The following is a 26,944-nucleotide window of genomic DNA, read 5'->3' as shown; positions in this document are numbered from 1 at the left end:
CTACATAACTCCAGCGGATCCACCGCCAGCCTTAAGACTGGCGTTCAAAACGCCAGTCTTAATAAATGTGCCCCATAATTTGATAACATAGAGTTAGCATTAGAACTGTTCCATATAGTTGCAGAAGACTGCTAATAGAATTATAGAGGACAGCGGGGCTTGTCACAGGAGAGAGATGTGGGAACTGTGCTGTAATCACTGTATTTCCTGACAATCCTCACCTAGTACTTCCTTCTCATGGATCTCCTTCAGTCTGTGCAGAGCTTCAGCAAAGCTTTCAGTCGCCATATTGCCACTTGGATGCGCCGTACTTTTTGTTCACAAATCCTCGTTATAACCATTCAGTTATTGCCCTTAAAACAAAAGGAGATAAATATAGTAATTATTACTACTGACCTCACAAACTTCACCATTGCTCCCTAACCAGTGGCTTAGGTGCAACCTTTGGCTCCTAAACATCCTAGGTGTGAGGTGCCCTATAGCCATCATATCTTTTATTTATTTAATTTCTTAAAATGCATCTTAGTACTTGTGAGTATAAGACATTTCTCAAGTCTTATATGTTATTAGAAAACATTTGCAGCAATCACACCTTCCAGCAGTCTGTACTTCCCTCTTATCTGCATCTAAATGTCCTCAGTCCTCCAGAAATGTAGTTTACAGTAATACCATAAATAGAAGAAACAGAGGAGGGGTATGGAGCTGCAGTATTTCTCCCTCAGTGTGCTGTGAGAGGGGAGGAGGAGCAGCAGTAGATGGATAACACAGCACAAATCACAGTTCAGACACCACACCATATAATGACATCTCTCCAAGGTCGGATTGGCCCACAAGAGCAGCAGAGGATCCTCCATGGGCCCAGGCTTTGGTACCATAATAGGCTCTAAAGATCCTCTGGTGGTCCTCAGAATCTCCTCTGGTGGTCCTCAGAAAACCCAGTCTGACACTGCGATGCGACTGAATATGAATTTATAAAGCTCCATATTACCTCAATATAGTCTTTAATAGGCTTCTGAGCTCCCCCAATGGTGACTGCAGATAGCCAGAATTTTATCATTTAACATTATAGCTATATGATGAGCAATAGGGGATTTGGAGCTGTGTATCGGAAAAATGGCGCTTCAAATGGATTGTCCAACCCCTAACGCAAATTAATTAAGGGCTGAAATGTGTTTACAATAGAGAAAAAAAATACACTCAACTCTTCCCAGCATCCCCATTCTGGTTCAGTCCTCGCCACGTCCGGTTCCCTTGTGGACTGGAAATGTGGCATCCTATCTGTCATCCTGTGCACTGCTGCAGCCATTCACTGGCCTCAGGTGACACGTGACTGCTGAGGCTGGTGAAAGGCTTCAGAGGTGCACGGGACGATAGGTGGGAATTCATACTTTTTTTCAACAGGGACTGGAAACACTGGGTATCATAGGTATATGTGTATTGGATAGCTGTGAGGGAGACAGTAGAGATAACTTTTGTTCGGCCCGGCTATTGAATGTTTATGGCCAGCTTTTATTTTTAGGAAGTCAGGGGGGCAGGGGACACCTTTATTGCCACTTGCATTAGCATTCTGGTGTTTTCTTAAGCATTTCTCATCTTAGTCAATAGATTCTTAGCCCTACTTGCATTTAAAAAAAATTCACTTTGAGTCTGACAATTTGTGGTTTAGTGACTCAGCGATGGCTCCAGGGAATCCTGTTTCAGAGAACGGGTGAAGACCCTGCTATGTTGCCAGGAATTTTGTGTTTGAACAAGCTGGTGAGGATGCCAATGCATGCCAGTAACATTAGACTTTATTTTGGCAATAACAGGGCACTTACAACCTGATGGATATATTCAGTCTAAGCATTAGCATGCAGATTTACAACGCGTTTCATTCCTTCTTGCTTTTTCTTGCTTCCTTTTTATTATTGCTTTCAATGGTGACACCATATCTGCATATTAAAGACTCTCATTTCTTTATGATCCACACCAAGCAGTAATAAATATATGACTAATTAAAACCCAACGCATTTCACTCTAGCTGTTCTTGTCTTTAGTCTTTATGTACTAAGGACATCAGGGCTACTTTTCAGACATTTTCAACTATGTCAAATACAGACAGCATTCACACAAATTACATGTTCAAACGCAATGTGTTACACTCCAGATTTTCTTCTCTTTATTCTATTATACTCCGGATATTGGAAGGACTATTTCTGAGACATCTTTAAGAGTCTTTTTTTCTTTAGGGAAACTGAACTCCTGGTTATCCTGATGAAATATTATCTGGGTTATGACGATACGCTGTTTGGAGCAGGTGAGCATTTATCCTGTACACCCTGTGTGTCATTTGACCCATTGTAAAGAAATCTGACATAGCAGAGAACTTGTTATTTCACTTTATGTTGACTTTCTGGTTGAACTTGTGAGTATTAAAGGTTAACCACGCCTTATATTTACAGTAATTCCACAAAAATTGTAACGCATCATAATTCTCAGAGATATCCCTATAACTTACTGTTCCCCACCTATATCTACAATTATTATAATTAACCCCTTGTTTTTAATAGGTATCTCCAAAATATTATCTATGATGTATTCCAATAAATATTTTGATAAGAAATGTGCCAACTTAGACGGCATCTAGGGTCGGCGGAGGGGGGGCTGAGGCTTCACGGAATTTTTCTTTCAACCCTTAGCTTATGATCAGGCCTATGGACGCCGTGCTTGCACACTAGGAAAAAGTGCCAGCATCTCTGGTGGCTGAGACCGTGGGAGCTCACATAGACTCGCGCTTTTTTCTATAGTGTGCAGGCGAGGCCGCCGCTGCTGGTGGTCATAACCATGGAAATGAACATTGTATAATGTGATGGAAAAATTAATCCAGCCAGCAAAGGAAGCAATATGGATAATAACATTAGTAAGTGGCTTGTATTAACTTTCCCTACATGATAAATGACACTTACTGAAGTGACACAACCCCTTTAATTATAGACCTAAATGTGCATCATATGCATAGACAGCAAACTCACTTAGACTGTGCAAGAAATGGGAGAAAAAATGCACAGCACCAGTGGCGTACTGCCAATATAGGCAGACCATGCAGCTGCTATGGGGCCCATGGCACGGGGGGGCTCGGAGCGCATGGAAGACCCCGCCCCCTACATCTGCACACATCTGTCTTCTGTTCCGTCCGGGTAGGGCCCCCATCCCACCCACTGTGTGCTCAAGTAGCACCTTCCCCTGACCTGTCCATGATCCAGGCTTCATCCCAGGCACTGCTGCACTGACTGCACACTGGCCAATCAGCATTTAGCAGAGCAAAGCTCCTGCTGCTGATTGGCCAGTGTATTGCTAGCAGCAGGAGCAGCGCTCAAGCAGACAGGGCGCGGCAGTTGTATACCACGCTCACGTGCTGCCCGCCGCCTGCCTCATCTGCTACCCGCGGGACTGAAGAACCTCTCCGGGCACTCTGAAGTTCTGAACACAGCCAGGCTCTGCTTGCTGATAGAGGACAGTGTACCCAGCAGCACATCTCCACTTGCAGTGGGGAGGGGGGCGATTGGTGACTATACACACTAACCATCAGCAGCAAGGAGTTAAAAGGGTTATCCAACCTCTATAATGCCCAGGCACCTTAGCTACCTCATTCCCCGGCACCGCATCGATCCTGATGCTGGCACGGCCACCACTTCACCCGCCCTCCGCCGCACGAATGAAAACATCCAGCGAAGTGGGGGGCAGTCAATAGCAGGCCACGAGGGGAACTGAAGGGAATACATCATCACGGGTGACGCTAGGGAGGCTCATTTCCGTTGCGGCCAGCCCCCTCGGGCATAAGTATTATCTGTATGCGGTGCCCGGGCATTTTGGGGGGCCTAATAGGGGTTGGATAACTCCTTTAACCCTTAGGATACCAGAGGTTTTTTCGTTTTTGCATTTTCATTTTTCTTCCCTATCTTCCTTGAGCCATAACTTTTTTATTTTTCCGTTCACATATCCATATAGAGGCTTATTTTTTGGCGGGAGAAGTTGTTCTCTAATATGGCATACAATGTAGTGAGAAGCGGGTAGAAAATTCCAAATGGGGTGGAATTGGAAAAAAGAAAACGTAATTCCTCCACCGTTTTATGGGTTTTGTTCCTACGGCGTTCCCCGTGCGGCAAAACTGACCTGTGCCCTTAATTCTCCAGGTCAGTAGGAATACAACGATACCACATACACTCACCTAAAGAATTATTAGGAACACCATACTAATACAGTGTTGGACCCCCTTTTGCCTTCAGAACTGCCTTAATTCTACGTGGCATTGATTCAACAAGGTGCTGATAGCATTCTTTAGAAATGTTGGCCCATATTGATAGGAGAGCATCTTGCAGTTGATGGAGATTTGAGGGATGCACATCCAGGGCACGAAGCTCCCGTTCCACCACATCCCAAAGATGCTCTATTGGGTTGAGATCTGGTGACTGTGGGGGCCATTTTAGTACAGTGAACTCATTGTCAAGTTCAAGAAACCAATTTGAAATGATTCGAGCTTTGTGACATGGTGCATTATCCTGCTGGAAGTAGCCATCAGAGGATGGATACATGTTCTCATTCTGTTTACGCCAAATTCGGACTCTACCATTTGAATGTCTCAACAGAAATCGAGACTCATCAGACCAGGCAACATTTTTCCAGTCTTCAACAGTCCAATTTTGGTGAGCTCGTGCAAATTGTAGCCTCTTTTTCCTATTTGTAGTGGAGATAAGTGGTACCCGGTGGGGTCTTCTGCTGTTGTAGCCCATCCGCCTCAAGGTTGTGCGTGTTGTGGCTTCACAAATGCTTTGCTGCATACCTCGGTTGTAACGAGTGGTTATTTCAGTCAACGTTGCTCTTCTATCAGCTTGAATCAGTCGGCCCATTCTCCTCTGACCTCTAGCATCCACAAGGCATTTTTGCCCACAGGACTGCCGCATACTGGATGTTTTTCCCTTTTCACACCATTCTTTGTAAACCCTAGAAATGGTTGTGCGTGAAAATCCCAGTAACTGAGCAGATTGTGAAATACTCAGACCGGCCCGTCTGGCACCAACAACCATGCCACGCTCAAAATTGCTTAAATCACCTTTCTTTCCCATTCTGACATTCAGTTTGGAGTTCAGGAGATTGTCTTGACCAGGAGCACCCCCCTAAATGCATTGAAGCAACTGCCATGTGATTGGTTGACTAGATAATTGCATTAATGAGAAATAGAACAGGTGTTCCTAATAATTCTTTAGGTCAGTGTATGTATAGGTTATTAATGTCTAAATAGTGTAAAAATAAATGAAAACTTTGAACAAAAATTCTTTTTTTTACATCACCATATTCTGACCCCCATAACTTTTTTATGGTTATATCTACATTGTTTTTTTTTTTTTTTGGGCAAATGGGGGTGTGATGGGGGAGGAGCCAGGGCAGGAGGTGGGATGGGCCAGGGGTGGGTAGTGGGTGGAGTTAGGGGGCCCAATTCAGATTCTTGCTATGGGGCCCAATGATTTCTATGTTTGGGGCCCCAATAAATGGACTGCTCAGTACTCCTGGATCCTTTAATCTGACCCTGGACGTGTCCTCAAATGGAATGTGACCCAGCAGTATTGTCCCGCTTCGGGAAACATCACTGCTTTTGCTAGGGAGCCTGAATGGAGCGATGGGGCGTATCTGAGTATGGATTTTTCCACAGGCCGGGTGGAAATAAAAAAATATGGTGGAAAACCCCTTTAAGCCATGATACTAGATGTCCAATAACATTAATGATGTCAGCACCACCACTCAACAAAATTATATGTGACAGACAGTCTTTAAAGGGCATCTCTCAGGAGATTTGCATGTGTGACACTGGCTGACCTGTTACGTGTGCGCTTGGCAGCTGAAGTCATCTGTGTTGGTCCCATGTTCATATGTGCCCGCATGGCTGAGAAAAATGATGTTTTAATATATGCAAATGAGCCTCTAGGAGCAATGGGGGCGTTGCTGTTACTCCTAGAGGCCCAGCTGTCTCTGCAGTTGCCATGCATTCTGCACCTTGATTGACAGGACCAGGCAGTGTAAGGGCTCATTTTTGCTGAATGTGAAGACATGCAGTAAAGAAACGTATCCAATTTTGTCGTTATCTGTCCTTTTTTTTTACGTATCCATTTGACAGATGTGCATATGTTTCTATACGTTTGTGTCTGTATTTTAACAAAAAAAAGTATATGTTTTTCTGAAACCCTTTTTTCAATAAATATTTGAAGCGTATCAAAGGGGGTAGGAAGTATCTGGAGAAAAATGGATAAGTTTAACGGATAATAAAGGCTTCGGTTTTGCATTCCATCTGTGAATTCCATTATATTCCATTATAAACAGAACCTATAACGGAATACTGCCCTAAGCGTGGTATGCTACGCTACTCTGTCCTGCAAAAAAGCTTACAGAAACATAATTACAGAGTCAAAAGTATGCACCTGTTAACTACTTTTGCCCATTTATAGTCTATGGTTATGTCAAGCCAAAAGTTTCTCTAAGTTTTTTTCGAAAAGGAGAGAGCAGAGCCTCTAGGTGTAATGACAACGCCCCCGTTGCTCCTAGAGGCTCATTTGCATATATGAAAACATCAGTTTTCTCAGCAATGCGGGCACATATGAACATGGGACCAACACAGATGCCTTCAGCTGCCAAGCGCATATGTAACATGTCAGCCAGTGTCATAGGTACAAATCTGCTGACAGATGCCCTTTCAATCATAACTCTGTACTGACACACTATGTACTGCATAAGGAAAAACCTAGAATGGCTGCCAATATTACTGCCCAGAAAATAAACAGATTTGCTGGTGTACAAAACAGGGCTGACTAAATGTTGAATACATGTAGAAGCTCTGCCTATCTGAGGAGAATTCTGCTCCACCAGTACAAGGGTGTAGCCCGACCACCAGCACCAGGGCCGGTTTTAGACAAAATGTGGCCCTGGGCAAAATCAAAAGAGGGGGCCCACATCTTGTAATAATGTGGTAAAATCACAGTCCGACATACGACACCCCCGCCGATCGGCTGTTTGAAGAGACGGCGCGTGCTGTTCACTGCTGCTGTCCCATAGACATACAGCAGCAGAGCAGGACGAGAGAAGGGAGACGGCACGTGCACACAGCGTCTCCTCAAACAGCTGATCGTCGGGAGTGCCGGGTGTCAGACCCCCACTGATCTAATATTGATGACCTATCCTAAGGATAGGTCATCAATATGAAACAACCCGGAGAACCTCTTGAAGCTACCCCCAATACTGTGCCTGTTGTGCCCCCCCCCCCCCATGGCTCTAATGTACCCCTGTAGTGCCCCCCCCCCCACTAGTTCCAATATATGATGCTTCCCCCCATAGTGCCAATATATATATATATATAATATTCTACCATAGTGCCAGTATGTATATAATGCTCCTCCATTCCTTCCCAGTAGTGCCAAGTATATATAATGATCTCCTTCCCCCCATCCCTGGTGCCCCCAGCAGTGTGGACATTTTGTATATATAAAAAAGAAAAAAACGGCGATGCAGACCACAGTTTTATCTGTGCCTTGTGTTGCTGTGTCCTGATGCATGCGGTCCCAATGTCATCACCACTCCTGCTCCGGGTCTCACATGAGGACGTCATCATGCGAGACCCAGAGCAGGAGGTTGCAGTGATGTCATTGTGGCTTCTTGCTCTGCTCTAATGCCTCACAAAGTAAATACCTATAAATTACTACCAGACCACTTATAAATCAATATCAATTTATTACATGATTGCAAAAACATATATAACATACATAATTAAAAAGGCGTATAAGTGCAGGGAAAAGGCTGCATCATCTGGAGGAAAGACACAGCGGGTACAGAGTTCATATACACAGGCTGTCCAAAAAAAAAGTCGCCACCAAAAAAAAGCCTTTAGCTTTGATTACGGCTCGCATTCTCTGTGGCATTGTTTCGATGAGCTTCTGCAATGTCACAAGATGTATTTCCATCCAGTGCTTCATACATTTTTCACCAAGATCTTGCATTGATGATGGTAGAGTCTGACCGCTGCGCAAAGCCTTCTCCAGCACATCCCAAAGATTCTCAATGGGGTTAAGGTCTGGACTCTGTGGTGGCCAATCCATGTGTGACAATGATGTCTCCTGCTCCCTGAACCACTCTTTCACAATTTGAGCCCGATGAAACCCGGCATTGTCATCTTGGAATATGCCCGTGCCATCAGGGAAGATAAAATCCATTGATGGAATAGCCTGGTCATTCAGTATGTTCAGGTAGTCGGCTGACCTCATTCTTGGAGCACATACTGTTGCTGAACCTAGACCTGACCAACTGCAGCAACCCCAGATCATAGCACTGCCCCCACAGGCTTGTATAGTGGGCACTAGACATGATGGGTGTATCACTTCATTTGCCTCTCTTCTTACCCTGATGCGCCCATCACTCTGGAACAGGGTAAATCTGGACTCATCAGACCACATGACCTTCTTCCATTGCTCCAGAGTCCAATCTTTATGCTCCCTAGCAAAATGAAGCCTTTTATTCTGGTTGCCTCACTGATTAGTGGTTTTCTTACAGCTACACAGCTGTTCAGTCCCAATCCCTTGAGTTCTCTTCGCATTGTGCGTGTGGAAATGCTCTTACTTTTACTATTAAACATAGCCCTGAGTTCTACTGCTGTTTTTCTTTGATTTGATGTCACCAAACGTTTAGGTGATCGCCGATCACAATCATTCAGGATTTTTTTCCCGCCACATTTCTTCCTCGAATACGATGGGTTCCCACTATCCTTCCAGTTTTTAATAATGCGTTGGACAGTTCTAAACCCAATTTTAGTAGTTTCTGCAATCTCCTTAGATGTTTTCTCTGCTTGATGCATGCCAATGATTTGACCCTTCTCAAACAGACTAACATCTTTTCCACGACCACGAGATGTGTCTTTCGACATGGTTGTTTAAGAAATGAGAAGCAACTCATTGCACCAGTTGGGGTTAAATAACTTATTGCCAGCTGAAAGATAATCGCCCCTGCAGTAATTATCCAATAGGAGGCTCAGAACTATTTGCTTAGTTAAATCCAGGTGGCGACTTTTTTTTTGGGACAGGCAGTGTATATGTCCATATACACAAAAACATAAATTCACAATAAAGTGCAAGTGCAATTATATCACATAACAATCAAATGGACAAAGAACAGTTACCCATGCTGTGCTCCCTTAAGGATGGCGCCAGCCCCGACGCGCGTTTCGGCGAACCTTCGTCCCCCAGACTCCCATGATATCCAGGGTGTTGTACCCTGATATTTCCCTGGCACTTACATTGAATCCATACTTCTTCACATGCATGGCTGGACTTTTTCTTCTTCATTACTTTACTTCACTGCTGAGCTCCGCCTCCTGTTCTCGTTACATGATGGTGAGGTCATTGCAGGTCCTTCATCCCCTCTTCTCTGCTGAGCTCCGCCTCCTGCATCTGACATTATGGCAGGTCCTGTTAGCACTGTGGTAATGATTTCTCTTATATGTGAGGGAGGAGACCGTACACTGCATTGTAAAGTGCAGCTGTTCAGCTGTCCACCCATTTACTTCCTCCGACGTTCAGCTGAACAGCAGCATTGAAGCAGGGGGCCTCTTAGACAATGGGGGCCCTGGGCAATTGCCCAGTTTGCCCCCCACTAACGCCGGCCCTGACCAGCACAGCCCCTTACAAGCTCTGCCCATGGTTACTATTTGTAAGATGGAGCACCTATGACATGGGATCAGGACCATGGGCTGTAAATGGAAAAGTCACAGAAAAGGGAACTGATTGTTTTTCTAGTTTCTGTAACAGCAATTTATTTCAGGGGAGAGTGACTACTACCCATATGTGGCACCTCTACACTCACAGGGTCAAAATACTGTGCTGATTAATATCTTTATAGGGGTCAGGGCTCTATTCTTGGGATACAGAGCTCCATATCCTCTAGTCCACGGGTGTCGAACACAAGGCCCGCGGGCCGAATCCGGCCCGCCAGACCTCGTCATGTGGCCCGCGCAGCGAGCGAGCTGGCGGCTGCGGCTGGGCACAGGGAGATAAGCGCTTCCATTGTGGGCTCTTATTACTGGGGGCTGTTATTACTGGCACAGAGGGGCTCTTATTACTGGGGGCTGTTATTACTGGCACAGAGGGGCTCTTATTACTGGGGGCTGTTATTACTGACACAGAGGGGCTCTTATTACTGGGGGCTGTTATTACTGACACAGAGGGGCTGTTATTACTGGGGGCTGTTATTACTGGCACAGAGGGGCTCTTATTACTGGGGGCTCTTATTACCAGGGGCTGTTGTTACTGGGGGCTGCTATTACTGGCACAGGGGGGCTCTTATTACCGGGGGCTCTTATTACCAGGGGCTGTTGTTACTGGGGGCTGCTATTACTGGCACAGGGGGGCTGCTATTACTGGCATAGGGGGCTATTATTACTGGCACTGGGGGGGGCATTATGGTGGGCTTTATTACTCCCCCATGGTATGACCATCTAGTAGCAGCACCAGCCTCTCCCTGCTCTGCTATCCCTCTGCACCTTCTCCAAATACTTATTATGAAATCTTTCTCATTAGGATAAAACACCTCATCAGCTCCACCGAGCCCCCGGCCAAAGTGTGGAAGTGGCGTCCGAGATCCCCAAGGGCCAAGCCAAGTAACTGTAAGTTTTCCGGCCCTTTGAGGGTGACCAAACTGCTGATGCGGCCCCCGATGAATTTGAGTTTGACACCCCTGCTCTAGTCTATACAGACATACTGTAACATTGTGTATACCTGTGGCTACCACTAGAGGGAGCATACTGCATTCTATTTATACATTGAATAACACAGTCAGCGTAAGCTTCCCTGCTCCCTCTAGTGGTAGCTGCAGGCAGCCAAAGTTTTATATATAGCTTAAAGGGGTTATCCCATGACTAATGTAAAAAATGAAAATCAGACAACATATAGTACATGACAACCTCTTTCTAACAAAGCTAGAACCAGCCGTGTACCTCACATGGATCCGGAGATCTCCCCATTCATTGCTCTGCTAGATTTATATCAAGCTGACAGCTCAGGGGGAGTGTCTTTTCTGCTGCAGCTAAGTAGGCGTGTCTCAGCTCTCCCTGTCACAGCTCAGGAGGCGTGTCTCCGCTCTCCCTATCACAGCTCAGGAGGCGTGTCTCCGCTCTCCCTATCACAGCTCAGGAGGCAGTTGAAGGATGAAATTGAGCATGTGTGGCCTTCTCAGTGAGCAGGACAAAGAAATAAGGAAAAAAACCAGCTTCATCATTGCAAGGAGAATTGCTGTCCCTACCCTAGTTAATTCTTGTAATGGCTCTTTTTTAGGAGGAGGGGTAAATCGCTCGCTGGTAAATTTAAAGGGGTTCTCCAGGAATGAGTTAAAATGACTACCAACAACCTGCCCTAGTTAGGGTGGCCAGATGTCTGGTTTTAGGCCAGACAGTCCAGTTTTCAGGCTCCCTGTCCTCCGTCCAGCGCAGAGCCTGGACGGACACAGGGATGTCCACCCTTTCAGTAGCTCACGCTCAGACAGCATCACTGCGTTGTCTGAGCGTGAGCTGCAGAAACTGACTGAGGCTTCTCTCACCCCCCGTCAGTCACTAGAGCCGCAGACATGGCTCCCTGTGACTGACTGAGGGGGAGAGAAGCGCCCCGGGCTGCCCCCAGCTCTACCCTTTCCTCCCGTGTGTTTTTCCGGCCGGCGGGTGGGTGTGTGGCTTCACGTGGTTTGGAGGCGTGATCTGTTGTGCTGTGGGCGTGGTTTGGGGCATGGTCTTTGAGGTCCGGCTTTCTAGGTTGAAGCCAGTGGCCACCCTAGCCCTAGTATATGATCAGGTCTAGTTGTCACGACTTGCGGAGCTGAGGGGCCTGGCCTCCCCACACACTACACTGCTTTACAATAGAGGGTAATGATATGATCCTGCCTATGATAGGTCATCATGGCTGAGCAGCCTGACAGGTACAATTACCAATATGTACTATATGTAAGTTCCAGAGAGTAGTGTGTAGTGAGGACTCGCTCCCTCACCCCCTACAAGTAGTGCAGGCAGTCCTGCTCACATTCTAGGACAGGTTGCTGGCGGCCATTTTTAATCATTCCCAGAGAACTCCTTTAAGCTGTTTTAGGCCGAACGTATGAAGGGTCTACTTTATTGGCTACTCTTTGAATGCAGAATTATTATGTATGTAGTTTAGTTTGAAGATTTATGTTAAGATGTTCTTCAATAAAGCTGGCCACAGAATAACTGGTGTCCGTAAGTCTTATTTATGGGCCACTTTGAGGGTTAGCAGCGCACGTATGTTCTACAATCCCAATCTTTGATTATGTTTTAATGACCTGCAGACAAAGACAGTTTATTCTTTCCCTGCTTTGGTGGCAGGGCATTGCCATTCCTTTAGTGACATTTCACCTGCTCGGAGTACGAGTACAAAGCTCCTCTTATGTGACGGGCCTATACTTCTGCATTCCTGTGGGGTAACACTCAAAAAGTCATTGCCAACTTCAGTCTTGTTTAGTCACATGGCTCCTGCGGCAGCCATAGGCATTTTTTAACCCTTGATTGCTGGTCCTAAAAGGGTTGTGTAGGATTAGAAAAAAACATGGCTGTTTCTTCTAGCAACTCAGCCACGCTGGTCAAGGGGTAAGATGTGGTATCGTGGCTCAGCTACTAAGTCAATGGGGTTCAGCTCCAATACCACACAACCTGGCACTGGTTTTGGAAGAAAAAACTCTAAAGCTCATCCGTTACCATGAGTTCTGCTGCTACAGGGACAGAAGTTTTACCATAATCCAAAAGATTTACTTTGAACGTCCTGGACCCTGAAACAAAATTAATGCCCAGCCCTCCATTAAATCACCTCACATATCCCTGGATCTAACCATGCTCTAGAGAACCTGTATGCATTATAAAATATAAGTACTTGTATGAGTTCGTTCCAGCATTAATACATTATTGTGCTATATGAATACATGCATGAGTGGACTGTGGGCCCCAGGGTGTTAGGGCCCGGTGAACTGTGACTGCTACCGTGAGGTCCATATACTACAGTCCATGAGGTGCTGTTACCAGTGGATAGGTTTTATGACTATGGCCAGGATATCCTCGCGTAGTAAGTGCTGGGTGCATCATCCAGACGTACAGTGGCCTGCTGTGATGTGCTCCTCAGTATCTGGGCTTAGTGTGTTACTATATCACATGTGCCTAGTACTAGGCTTTGTGTGGCCTCTCATTGCCTTTGGATACGGCACAGCACTGCTTCCTCCTATCTGCCCATGTAACATCAATCGAAAAAATGCTTGTGATACACAAAAATACTACAAAAATTATTGAAGGATATTAATTCAAAATATTATATCTTTTTTTATCTATCTATCTACCTATTATCTTCCAATCAGTTATGACACCATGCAATAATAACTAATGCCCCATTTTCCACTTGGTTCCATACGTCTTATTTCTGAGCCACAATTCCCAATATACCTCTTAGTACATACATAGTACATAGTCGCCCGTTGACACCCTCTGCATATGCCGGCTTCTACCAATTCTTCCCATGCTCATGCATTATTTCCAGATCCCCCAGGTCTATCACAGATCAGTGCTTTCCATCATGACCATCCCATGCTGATTTCAGTGGTCGGGCAGGTGTTTCCCTCTCTAGCTCCTACCTTGCAGTCTTGCTGTCCTCTGTATCTTGCCTTCCCGTCACCTCCAGTGTCAACAGGTAGCTGCAGACTATAACTGTAAATGCACAGCACACGTCACTTACATGTCTCTTCTCACAGACGGCTCCAGTCCTTCAAGCCTTGGTGTCCACCTTCAAGTATGAGAAATTGGAATAGTCTCCACAGCCTGATATCAGCTGGTAGTCCGACTGCACAGACACCAAACACAGAAATAAAATAAATTAGTCTTTTTTTTTTTTTCTTTTTGACAAACCTGTCGAACAGGTTTAAGTTCCTTCATCCCTGCAGCAGCAACGAGGCAAACCATACTGAGAGTGGACAGACCGGTCGCGCTGTTTCTCAACAAAGCTGCAGAACTTGTATAGTGCTGGATGGAATAGAGATACGATTGTACTATGGGAGTCTAGAGGTGGAGGCTTTGTGTAAATGCAGGAACTGGGAAAGTTTGTCAAGAGGTAATGCAATCTATATATTAAAGGGCTTTTACCCTAAAATAAAAAATATAAAAGTCATCCTCCTCTCTCAAGTTCTACCCAGCTCCTGGTGACAACCCATATGGTCCTGTTTCATCTTCCAGAGGAGTAATAAGCCACCTTTCCCAGTGTCCTAGATGGCAAAGACATGAAGTAACACATTCCCGCTCCAGCATTACTATGTAACAATACAGATTTGCCTTTCTGGAGTCTTGGAAAATTGAAAGACAACCCCGGTGGCCTCCTAGAAGGGTGGTCCATTTGCCCTAGTATAGTAGTTGAAGGGCCTGTCAGCAGATACAGTCAGGTCCATAAATATTGGGACATCAACACAATTGTACCATTTTTGGCTCTATACACCACCACAATGGATTTGAAATGAAACGAACAAGATGTGCTTTAACTGCAGACTGTCAGCTTTAATTTGAGGGTATTTACATCCAAATCAGGTGAACGGTGTAGGAATTACAACAGTTTGCATATGTGCCTCCCACTTGTTAAGGGACCAAAAGTAATGGGACAATTGGCTTCTCAGCTGTTCCATGGCCAGGTATGTTCATTATCGCAATTACAATGAGCAGATAAAAGGTCCAGAGTTCATTTCAAGTGTGCTATTTTCATTTGGAATCTGTTGCTGTCAACTCTCAAGATGAGATTCAATGAGTCACTATCAGTGAAGCAAGCCATCATTAGGCTGAGAAAACAAACACATCAGAGAGATAGCAAAAACATTAGGCGTGGCCAAAACAACTGTTTGGAACATTCTTAAAAAGAAGGAACGCACCTGTGAGCTCAGCAACACCAAAAGACCCTGAAGACCACGGAAAACAACTGTGGTGGATGACCGAAGAATTCTTTCCCTGGTGAAGAAAACACCCTTCACAACAGTTGGCCAGATCAAGAACACTCTCCAGGAGGTAGGTGTATGTGTGTCAAAGTCAACAATCAAGAGAAGACTTCACCAGAGTGAATACAGAGGGTTCACCACAAGATGTAAACCATCCGTGAGCCTCAAAAACAGGAAGGCCAGATTAGAGTTTGCCAAACGACATCTAAAAAAGCCTTCACAGTTCTGGAACAACGTCCTATGGATAGATGAGACCAAGATCAACTTGTACCAGAGTGATGGGAAGAGAAGAGTATGGAGAAGGAAAGGAACTCCTCATGATCCTAAGCATACCACCTCATCAGTGAAGCATGGTGGTGGTAGTGTCATGGCGTGGGCATGTATGGCTCCAATGAAACTGGTTCTCTTCTATTTATTGATGATGTGACTGATGACAAAAGCAGCAGGATGAATTCTGAAGTGTTTCGGGCAATATTATCTGCTTATATTCAGCCAAATGCTTCAGAACTCTTGGACGGCGCTTCACAGTGCAGATGGACAATGACCCAAAGAATACTGCAAAAGCAACCAAAGAGTTTTTTAAGAGAAAGAAGTGGAATGTTATGCAATGGCCAAGTCAATCACCAGACCTGAATTCGATTGAGCATGCATTTCACTTGCTGAATACAAAACTGAAGGGAAAATGCCCCAAGAGGACAGAGAATCCCCACCATTAGGGGTCGTCTCTGGGCTGAGTTGTATCGTAGGGTGATCTTTAGGGAAAGGTCTCCCCACCCCACTGTAATTTGAAATCTGCTTGGTTGTTATACAGTCAGGTCCATAAATATTGGGACATCGACACAATTCAAACATTTTTGGCTCTATACACCACCACAATGGATTTGCAATGAAACAAACAAGATGTGCTTTAACTGCAGACTGTCAGCTTTAATTTGAGGGTATTTACATCCAAATCAGGTGAACGGTGTAGGAATTACAACAGTTTGCATATATTGTTAAGGAACCAAAAGTAATGGGACAGAATAATAATCATAAATCAAACTTTCACTTTTTAATACTTGGTTGCAAATCCTTTGCAGTCAATTACAGCCTGAAGTCTGGAACGCATAGACATCACCAGACGCTGGGTTTCATCCCTGGTGATGCTCTGCCAGGCCTCTACTGCAACTGTCTTCAGTTCCTGCTTGTTCTTGGGGCATTTTCCCTTCAGTTTTGTCTTCAGCAAGTGAAATGCATGCTCAATCGGATTCAGGTCAGGTGATTGACTTGGCCATTGCATAACATTCCACTTCTTTCCCTTAAAAAACTCTTTAGTTGCTTTTGCAGTATGCTTTGGGTCATTGTCCATCTGCACTGTGAAGTGCCATCTAATGAGTTCTGAAGCATTTGGCTGAATATGAGCAGATAATATTGCCCGAAACACTTCAGAATTCATCCTGCTGCTTTTGTCCGCAGTCACATCATCAATAAATACAAGAGAACCAGTTCCATTGTCAGCCATACATGCCCACACCATGACACTACCACCACCATGCTTCACTGATGAGGTGGTATGCTTAGGATCATGAGCAGTTCCTTTCCTTCTCCATACTCTTCTCTTCCCATCACTCTGGTACAAGTTGATCTTGGTCTCATCTATCCATAGGACGTTGTTCCAGAACTGTGAAGGCTTTTTTAGATGTCGTTTGGCAAACTCTAATCTGGCCTTCCTGTTTTTCAGGCTCACCGATGGTTTACATCTTGTGGTGAACCCTCTGTATTCACTCTGGTGAAGTCTTCTCTTGATTGTTGACTTTGACACACATACACCTACCTCCTGGAGAGTGTTCTTGATCTGGCCAACTGTTGTGAAGGGTGTTTTCTTCACCAGGGAAATAATTCTTCGGTCATCCACCACAGTTGTTTTCCGTGGTCTTCAGGGTCTTTTGGTGTTGCTGAGCTCACTGGTACGTTCCTTCTTTTTAAGAATGTTCCAAACAGTTGTTTTGGCCACGCCTAATGTTTTTGCTATCTCTCTGATGTTTTTTTTTTTTTTTTAGCCTAATGATGGCTTGCTTCACTGATAATGACAGCTCTTTGGATCTCATCTTGAGAGTTGACAGCAACAGATTCCAAATGCAAATAGCACACTTGAAATGGACTCTGGACCTTTTATCTGCTCATTGTAATTGGGATAATGAGGGAATAACACACACCTGGCCATGGAACAGCTGAGAAGCCAATTGTCCCATTACTTTTGGTCCCTTAACAAGTGGGAGGCACATATGTAAACTGTTGTAATTCCTACACCGTTCACCTGATTTGGATGTAAATACCCTCAAATTAAAGCTGACAGTCTGCAGTTTAGGCCTCATGCACACGAACGTTTTTTTTCACGGTCCGCAAAAACAGGGTCCGTAGGTCCGTGATCCGTGACCGTTTTTTCGTCCGTGGGTCTTCCTTGATTTTTGGAGGATCCACGGACATGAAAAAAAAGTCATTTTGGTGTCCGCCTGGCCGTGCGGAGCCAAACGGATCCGTCCTGAATTACAATGCAAGTCAATGGGGACGGATCCGTTTGACGTTGACACAATATGGTGCCATTTCAAACGGATCCGTCCCCATTGACTTTCAATGTAAAGTCCGGAGTCCCTTTTATACCATCAGATCGGAGTTTTCTCCAATCCGATGGTATATTTTAACTTGAAGCGTCCCCATCACCATGGGAACGCCTCTATGTTAGAATATACTGTCGGATATGAGTTAGATCGTGAAACCTCATTTCCGACAGTATATTCTAACACAGAGGCGTTCCCATGGTGATGGGGACGCTTCTAGTTAGAATATACTACAAACTGTGTACATGACTGCCCCCTGCTGCCTAGCAGCATCCGATCTCTTACAGGGGGCCGTGATCAGCACAATTAACCCCTCAGGTGCCGCACCTGAAGGGGTTAATTGTACTATCATATCCCCCTGTAAGAGATCAGGGCTGCCAGGCAGCAGGGGGCAGACCCCCCCCCCCCTCCCCAGTTTGAATATCATTGGTGGCCAGTGCGGCCCCCCCCCCCTTCCTCCATTGTAATAAATCGTTGGTGGCACAGTGTGCGCCCCCCCCTTCCTCCCTCTATTGTAATAATTCGTTGGTGGCACAGTGTGCCCCCCCTTCCTCCCTCTATTGTAATAATTCGTTGGTGGCACAGTGTGCGCCCCCCCCCCCCTTCCTCCCTCTATTGTAATAAATCGTTGGTGGCAATCATTGGCCCCCCTCCCTCTATAGCATTAACAACATTGGTGGCCAGTGTGCGGCCTCCCATCTTGCGCCCCCCCCCCCCGATAATTGGTGGCAGCGGGTTACTAGCAATAGTACAAGATTCATACTTACCTGGGAGCTGTGATGTTCGTGTCCGGCCGGGAGCTCCTCCTACTGGTAAGTGACGGTTCATTTAGCAATGCGCCGCACAGACCTGTCACTGTCACTTACCAGTAGGTGGAGCTCCCGGCCGGACACGAACATCACAGCAGCAGGTAAGTATTAATCTTCTACTATTGTACTATTGCTAAGTAACCATGGCAACGAGGACTGTAGTAGCGTCCTGGTTGCCATGGTTACCGATCGGAGCCCCAGCGATTAAACTGGGACTCCGATCGGAACTCCGCTGCCACCAATGATGATGGGGGGGAGGGGGGGGGGGAGATGGGAGGCTGCACACTGGCCACCAACGTTGTTAATGCTATAGAGGGGGGGGGGCAATGGGGGGCGCACACTGTGCCACCAACGATTTATTACAATAGAGGGAGGAAGGGGGGGGGGGGCGCACACTGTGCCACCAACGAATTATTACAATAGAGGGAGGGGGGGGGGGCGCACTGGCCACCAATGATATTCAAACTGGGGAGGGGGGGGGGGGTCTGCCCCCTGCTGCCTGGCAGCCCTGATCTCTTACAGGGGGATATGATAGTACAATTAACCCTTTCAGGTGCCGCACCTGAAGGGGTTAATTGTGCTGATCACGGCCCCCTGTAAGAGATCGGGTGCTGCCAGGCAGCAGGGGGCAGTCTTGTACACAGTTTGTAGTGTATTCTAACTAGAAGCGTCCCCATCACCATGGGAACGCTTCTGTGTTAGAATATACTGTCGGTTCTGAGTTTTCACGAAGTGAAAACTCAGCTTTGAAAAAGCTTTATGCAGACGGATCTTCGGATCCGTCTGTATAAAAACTAACCTACGGCCACGGATCACGGACACGGATGCCAATCTTGTGTGCATCCGTGTTCTTTCACGGACCCATTGACTTGAATGGGTCCGTGAACCGTTGGCCGTGAAAAAAATAGGACAGGTCATATTTTTTTCACGGCCAGGAAACACGGATCACGGATGCGGCTGCAAAACGGTGCATTTTCCGATTTTTCCACGGACCCATTGAAAGTCAATGGGTCCGCGAAAAAAAACGGAAAACGGCACAACGGCCACGGGTGCACACAACGGTCCTGTGCATGAGGCCTAAAGCACATCTTGTTAGTTTCATTTCAAATCCATTGTGGTGGTGTATAGAGCCAAAAATGTTAGAATTGTGTCGATGTCCCAATATTTATGGACCTGACTGTATAGTTTTATGTTACTATTTTACAAAATACCATTAAAAATGGTCTTTGTGTTGAGCTGTATTTTTATTGGTATAATTTTGGGATACATTTAACGTTATTCCATTGAGCGGTGACGTGACCAAAACCAATTCTGTCATATATCGTATTTGTTTCTCACTGTGTGGGATAAGTAACGTCATATTTTAATATTTAGGTCTCATGGATGCAGTGATATGAGTTCAGTTTTTTTTTTTATTGTATACAGTTTTTTACATTCAAAATGGGAAACATTTTTTGGAGCTTTCAATATTTGTGACATGCACCTGCTTAGGAATGGGTTAAGGCCTCTCAATTTGGATCCTTATTGATTGCAGTGGGGTCCTGTGGTGATCCGGCTGATTTCCATCATAAATGCAAGGTTTTGACCAGACGGTATTTGCGCTGGATCTTTAAAACGGAGATATAAATGCAGCCTTAGGTTGGCCAGTTGCTTAACGCCAAAAAGGAAGACACTCAAGTCCACACCCCCAACTCCACCAAGCCACACTCCTTCTCTCAGTAAGGCCTCATGCACACGGCCGTTATCATATTTTTTTGCGGTGCGGAACCACGGAAAGAAACACCATGGAAGCACTTCCGTTCCATGACTCCGTTCCGCATCTCCGGGATTGCGGACCCATTCAAGTAAATGGGTCCACATCCGTGATGCGGGGTGCACACGGCCGGCAGCCGTGGATTGCCGACCTGCCATTTGCGGATGCTTGCGATTTTCACGCAGCCCCATTCACTTCTATGGGGCCTGCGTTGCGTGAAAAACGCACAAAATAGAGCATGCTGCGATTTTCACGCAACGCACAAGTGATGTGTGAAAATCACCTCTCATGTGCACAGCCCCATAGAAATGAATGGGTCCGGATTCAGTGCGGGTGCAATGCGTTCACCTCACGCATTGCACCCGCACAGAAATCTCGCCGTGTGAAAGAGGCCTAAAGCCGGATGTCTGGCCTCCCTCTCTGTATTACAGGAGGTTAGTCTTGGGCCCTTGGTAAGGCCCCTTTCACACGGGCGAGTATTCCGCGCGGATGCGATGCGTGAGGTGAACGCATTGCACCCACACTGAATACCGACCTATTGATTTCTATGGGGCTGTTCACATGAGCGGTGATTTTCAAGCATCACTTGTGCGTTGCGTGAAAATCGCAGCATGCTCTATATTCTGCGTTTTTCACGCAACGCAGGCCCCATAGAAGTGAATGGGGTTGCGTGAAAATCGCAAGCATCCGCAAGCAAGTGCGGATGCGTTGCGATTTTCACGCATGGTTGCTAGGTGACAGTCTATTCACTGTATTATTTTCCCTTATAACATGGTTATAAGGGAAAATAATAGCATTCTGAATACAGAATGCATAGTACAATAGCGCTGGAGGGGTTAAAAAAAATAAAAAAATTAACTCACCTTCTCCTCTTGTTCGCGTAGTTCCCGGTCTCTTCTTTACTTCTTTAATGATGAACTACCGGCTAGGACCTGTGGTGACATCAGATCACATGCTCCAATCACATGGTCCGTCACCATGTTGATGGACCATGTGATTGGACCATGTGATCTGACGTCACCAAAGGTCCTTTAGCACACAGCTCATCATTAAAGAAGTAAAGAAGAGACCGGGAACTACGCGAACAAGAGAAGGTGAGTTAATTTTTTTTATTTTTTTTTAACCCCTCCAGCGCTATTGTACTATGCATTTTGTATTCAGAATGCTATTATTTTCCCTTATAACCATGTTATAAGGGAAAATAATAACATCTACACAACACCGATCCCAAGCCCGAACTTCTGTGAAGATGTTCGGGTTTGGGTACCAAACATGCGTGATTTTTCTCACGCGAATGCAAAACGCATTACAATGTTTTGCACTCGCGCGGAAAAATCGCGGGTGTTCCCGCAACGCACCCGCACATTTTCCCGCAACGCCCGTGTGAAAGAGGCCTAAAGGTTTTGCACTGGGGCCTGGAAGACTGGAGCAGTGTCTTGTGACTATAGATATATAATTAGAACAATTACAGGATTTCCCTTAATAATGGGTAGTCATAGATTTAGATTTTTTCACATATACGGACACCGGGGGTGTTGGCTGGCTAGGGGTTAAGTCTAGTAGCCTCAGGGTCCCATTGAGATTTAATATAATGGGATTACGGTACAGAATGGACTCAGTGGGGAGCGCAGGAGGTGATACAGCGTTGTAACTTGAAGCTCCTGCGCCCCAGTGCGAAATGTGTAACACGGTCCCCACCCACTATGTGCCATCTGTGATACCGGTGTCTTTTTATGAGGCTGAGAGGTCTTTGGACATACATAGGCACCAGCGCCCAGGCAGTACTCCTACCTCTTCACCCCTATGACCTCTTCAACGCGAACGTTGTGTGCCCGTATTGCGGCCCGCATACGGTGGGTCCACAATACATCATGGATGCGGACGCATTCACTTGAATGGTTCCGCAATCACGGAGATACGGAACGGAAGCACGGATCGGAACCCCACGGAAGCACTACGGAGTGCGTCCGTAATGTGTTTCTGTCCGTGTCTCCGCACCGCAAAAAAACTGAGCTTGTTCTATTTTTTTGCGGTGCTGACGGTTCACGGACTCCGTCCCGGCCACCGCACAGACGTTGCCCATGCATTGGGGACCGCAAATTGTGGTCCCCAATGCATGTAACGGATGCACAACTTTTGTGTGCAAGAGGCCTATAGCTGTGCTCCTGAGGTTATACAATGTTTCTCAGAGTCACACCATGTATTTGAGGCGCCGCTGAGCATTGCCTTGTGTAAGGTGATGCCCGGACACATCTTCATGTTCACACCCTGCTTACAGGTCTGACTCGTTTCATAAAAATGAGAAACATAACAGCTTATAAACTCCACCAACCACATGCTGGGGGTGCCGTAATGTATCATGGTGAAACTGTAACCCTATAGTTAAACTTCAGTGGTCACTTTATATAAAAGAGTTGTCTATGGTTAGGAATAACGGTTTGTTTTTCTTTCCAAAGACAGCTCCACTTTTGTCCATAGGCTGTATCTGGTATTGCAGCTCAGCTTCACTCATGATTGGAGCTAAACCAAAATACCAGATGCAGCCTATGGACAAGAGAGGTGCTGTTTCTGGATAACAAGCAGGCCTTTATTACAAACCTCAGACAACCCCTTGCACTTTATAGGGACTTTTAGTTTTAGGAAAACCGATTATCAAATGTAATTTTAGGGCAAAAAGTTCTGTCTGGGCAAATATGTTAATAAATGCATCACAAACAAAATTAGCTGCAGTGTATAGACCCCCAACTTGAGTTATGATACTACAATTGGGGCTAAATCAAGATGACCCAGTTACTATAAAACTAGGTCCCCTGCATAACGGAAACGGGACGGATCCGTTTTGCAGCCCATAGACTTCTATTATGACGGAATGAATAACGGAATGCCTCTAAAAGCATTCCGTCATAGTATTGCGTTATGCTCTGTGGTAACGGAATCCCTAAAGCAATTCTGCTTTTACCACCAAACGAAGTGTGAACGAAGTTCAAAATATGAAATTCGCTCATCTTTAATCATTATAGAAAAAGAGAGATATTTCTGCAGTGGCTCCTAGTGGTCATAACTGGTACTGACATTCTATTTTTTATTTATTTGCAGCACATGTACTATCTTGTTTGACAATGGAATAAATGCATTCTTCCCAACTTTTGAAAAGCCCAAGGAGGGACAACAGCAGTGACACAACAAATTTTTTTTTAACACTAAGCCACCCTCTAACTGCGCCTTTCTATACACGGTAAATCCCACCTAGCCCCCCTTGGGTGTCCCCACAAAGTAGTTATGCCTCCTTAGTGCCCCCTTCACAGTAGAATGCCCCTTAGTGCCCTCACACAGTAGTTATGCCCTCTTATTACCCCTGCACTGTAGTTATGCCCCCTTAGTTCCCCCATTCAGTAGTTATGGCCCCTTAGTTCCCCCATTCAGTAATTATGCCCCCTTAGTTCCCCCCATTCAGTAGCTATGCCCCCTTATTTCCCCATATTCAGTAGTTATGCCCCCTTAGTTCCCCCATTCAGTAGTTATGCCCCCTTAGTGCCCTCACACAGTAGTTATGACCTCTTATTACCCCTGCACTGTAGTTATGCCCCCTTAGTTCCCCCATTCAGTAGTTATGGCCCCTTAGTTCCCCCATTCAGTAGTTATGCCCCCTTAGTTCCCCCCATTCAGTAGTTATGCCCCCTTATTTCCCCATATTCAGTAGTTATGCCCCCTTAGTTCCCCCATTCAGTAGTTATGCCCCCTTAGTTCCCCCCATTCAGTAGTTATGCCCCCTTATTTCCCCATATTAAGTAGTTATGCCCCCTTAGTTCCCCCCATTCAGTAGTTATGCCCCCTTAGTTCCCCATATTCAGTAGTTATGCCCCCTTAGTTCCCCCATTCAGTAGTTATGCCCCCTTAGTGCCCTCACACAGTAGTTATGACCTCTTATTACCCCTGCACTGTAGTTATGCCCCCTTAGTTCCCCCATTCAGTAGTTATGGCCCCTTAGTTCCCCCATTCAGTAGTTATGCCCCCTTAGTTCCCCCCATTCAGTAGTTATGCCCCCTTATTTCCCCATATTCAGTAGTTATGCCCCCTTAGTTCCCCCATTCAGTAGTTATGCCCCCTTAGTTCCCCCCATTCAGTAGTTATGCCCCCTTATTTCCCCATATTCAGTAGTTATGCCCCCTTAGTTCCCCCCATTCAGTAGTTATGCCCCCTTATTTCCCCATATTCAGTAGTTATGCCCCCTTAGTTCCCCCATTCAGTATTTATGCCCCCTTAGTTCCCCCCATTCAGTAGTTATGCCCGCTTAATGAACCCACACAGTAGTTAAGGATACTTTCACACTTGCGTTGTTAATTCCGGTATTGATATCTGGCAGAGGATCTTAATGCCGGAATTAAACGGATCCGTTTGGATTTTGCACATCAGGATGCATCTGTTCCGTTAGGATGCGGTTGTGTGAAATCAAAACCGAAAAAACTGACCCGGCACTAAATACATTGAAGGTCAATAGGTGACCGATCCATGTTTTCTGGCCCCTAAAAAAATGGATCCGTAACCATTGACTTACATCGTTTTCAGTGACGGATCAGTTTTTTTTCCCGTTTTTTATGACCAGACACAAAACCGCAGCTTGCAGCGATTTTGTGTCTGGTCACAAAACGGAAAGCTGACGTAACAGAAGACATCCTGATGCATCCTGAATGGATCTCTTTCCGAACAGAATGCATGGGCACTAAACGGAAATGTTTTTTTCCAGTATTGAGAAGTGCTAACCCATCCATTTTTTGCTTTGTCGTTATTGCAGCATAGGCCTCAGTTGTGGCCTAGTAGGGGACAGCAGGGGATCTCTATAATGGTGCCATTCAGGTAAATGAAACTTTAGGAGCATGTACAGCATCATGACTTTGCCCAAAGGATTTATTTTTAGTTTTTGCCTGGAGGGACCGCTAAATTGATTTGACCCACTTTTCTGGAATCAATAAAAAATGTCCCATACGTCTATTGCATAAAAAAACTTGCAACTACTGATCGCGATATTCAGCCACTTAGCGAAAGCGGTCAGGATAACAAAATGATAGGGATTTAGTATGGATTGTCTATCCTCAGGATAGATCATCAATATCTAATCAGTGGTGATGTCATGTTCATCGGTCACATGGCCTATTTGTAGCTCAGTCTCATTCAAGTGAATGGGCCTGGGCTTCAATACCACGACGCGATGTATGGCGCTGTGCTTTGTGAGCTGTGAGGAGGCTTTACTATTAAGCCAGAATATTCCAGTACACATAAAGTACATCATATTTATCGATAATTCTAGAATTATTTTCCATATGTGTATAAAAAGAAGTGGGTGTGGCTTAGTGTAAAGTGGGTGTGGCAGGGTAGATTTACTAATACTATCTTAACACATATGTGAATTTGTGAATTTTAGGGAAATCAAAGCATTTAGGAATTATCTGAGGAAATTTTATAAAGTAATCAGCCCAGAGGACGAAGGGCTAACCTATTATCTATAGTCTGTACCTTCTTACATTCAATATGGTCACTCTCATGTGATGTCATCATTAGAATCCTGGCAGATGACTCACTTACTTATGATGTAATAATCGGGGGTGGCCCCAGCCTCAGTCTCCCAGGCTAACTCTCACCATTAAGGGGGTCTCTGACCAGCAGCACAGGATCAGATCGGGTAAGTTTGGCCGCTTTTCTCCTTGTGTTTGGGAATTGTTTTTCTGATCTTTATTTTCTCCCTTCAATACAATGTGAGAGCTGCGTGTGACCCTCTCCGGCCCCCGAAAATCTGCCAGAGGTGGGACACTCAACCTCCTCCAATGGAAGAATCCCAGAGAAAAGTGAAAAAAGAGCCTCCATCTCCCTTTAAGGGCCAAAGCCACAGAAATCCAAGAACGGTTTATAATAAATTAAATTTGTGTCTGTGTTTCTTTAAAATATATATTTTAGGTTTTTTTCTTAACTATTAAATTTGCGCCATTTGTTCTGCACCCGTTTTCTATATGTATCCTATCAGTGTATTGAACAGGTACAGGGCTGAACCCTTGAAGGATGGGTAACCAATGAACTCCAGAGGGGAAATTTATTAAAAGGATATTCCCACTTGGTACATCTATGGCATAACGCTAGGTAAATGTCAGATAGGTGCAGGTCCCACCTCTGGTACAGGCACTCAAGTGAAAGGAGAACAGTGCCCATTCACTGCTATGAAAATTGCCAAGCAGGTGCGCTTTGTATCTCATCTCATCATATGTAATACTGTCTGTTGAACTGTGCATCCAATCGTCTCCTAGAGTGCCCTCATTAGTTATATTGCCCCTTGTGCCCCATAATTTTTAATGCCCCTTGTAGTGCCCCCAATAGTTATACTTTATTTTGTAGTGCCCTTAGTATTTATCATGCCATCTGTAGTGGCCCAGGTACTCATAACGCCCCTTATAGTGTTCCCAGTATTTATAATGCCCCCCTGAAGTGCCCACAGTAGTTACATTGTCTCTTGTGCCCCAAGTATATATAATGCCCCCCTATAGTGCCCCCAATAGTTATAATGCCTCCAGTATTTATAATAACCGATGTAGTGCCCCAATAGTTATACTGTCTATTGTAGTGCCCCCAATAGTTATAATGCCCCCAGTAATACTGGCAAAACAAAAAAGTTTTCCTTCTTGGTCAATCATTATAATGGTTGGAGCTTCACTTTTTAATATAGGGCTGCAAAATTTGTAAAGTTTACCTCCACCCAGCCATAAAATTTAAAGTGTTAT

The 26,944-nt window shown here is 45.3% G+C and overlaps 1 protein-coding gene across 5 annotated transcripts in view; it reads right to left on the bottom strand.

Annotated features, from left to right (window-relative positions):
- Positions 1-13,928, bottom strand: part of RBBP8NL (RBBP8 N-terminal like) — a 43,569-nt gene extending 29,641 nt beyond the window's left edge. For 2 of the 5 annotated variants that reach the window (XM_040434966.1, XM_040434971.1), the window contains exons 1-2: positions 13,785-13,928; positions 222-353 (exon numbers count right to left, since the gene is read on the bottom strand). In XM_040434966.1, the coding sequence (XP_040290900.1) occupies positions 222-288 (67 nt within the window). In that variant the 5' untranslated portion in view covers positions 289-353; positions 13,785-13,928. Of the gene's footprint in view, positions 1-221; positions 354-13,495; positions 13,609-13,683 lie in introns of those variants that run through there. The other 3 variants (XM_040434967.1, XM_040434970.1, XM_040434968.1) reach the window with 3 other exon arrangements.
- Between the last annotated feature and the right edge of the window lie 13,016 nt (positions 13,929-26,944).

The sequence above is a fragment of the Bufo bufo genome, chromosome 6, assembly GCF_905171765.1.
Source record: "Bufo bufo chromosome 6, aBufBuf1.1, whole genome shotgun sequence".
NCBI lineage: Eukaryota > Metazoa > Chordata > Amphibia > Anura > Bufonidae > Bufo > Bufo bufo.
Note: the sequence above shows the minus strand (reverse complement) of the source record. Positions and strands in the feature narration are given on the sequence as shown.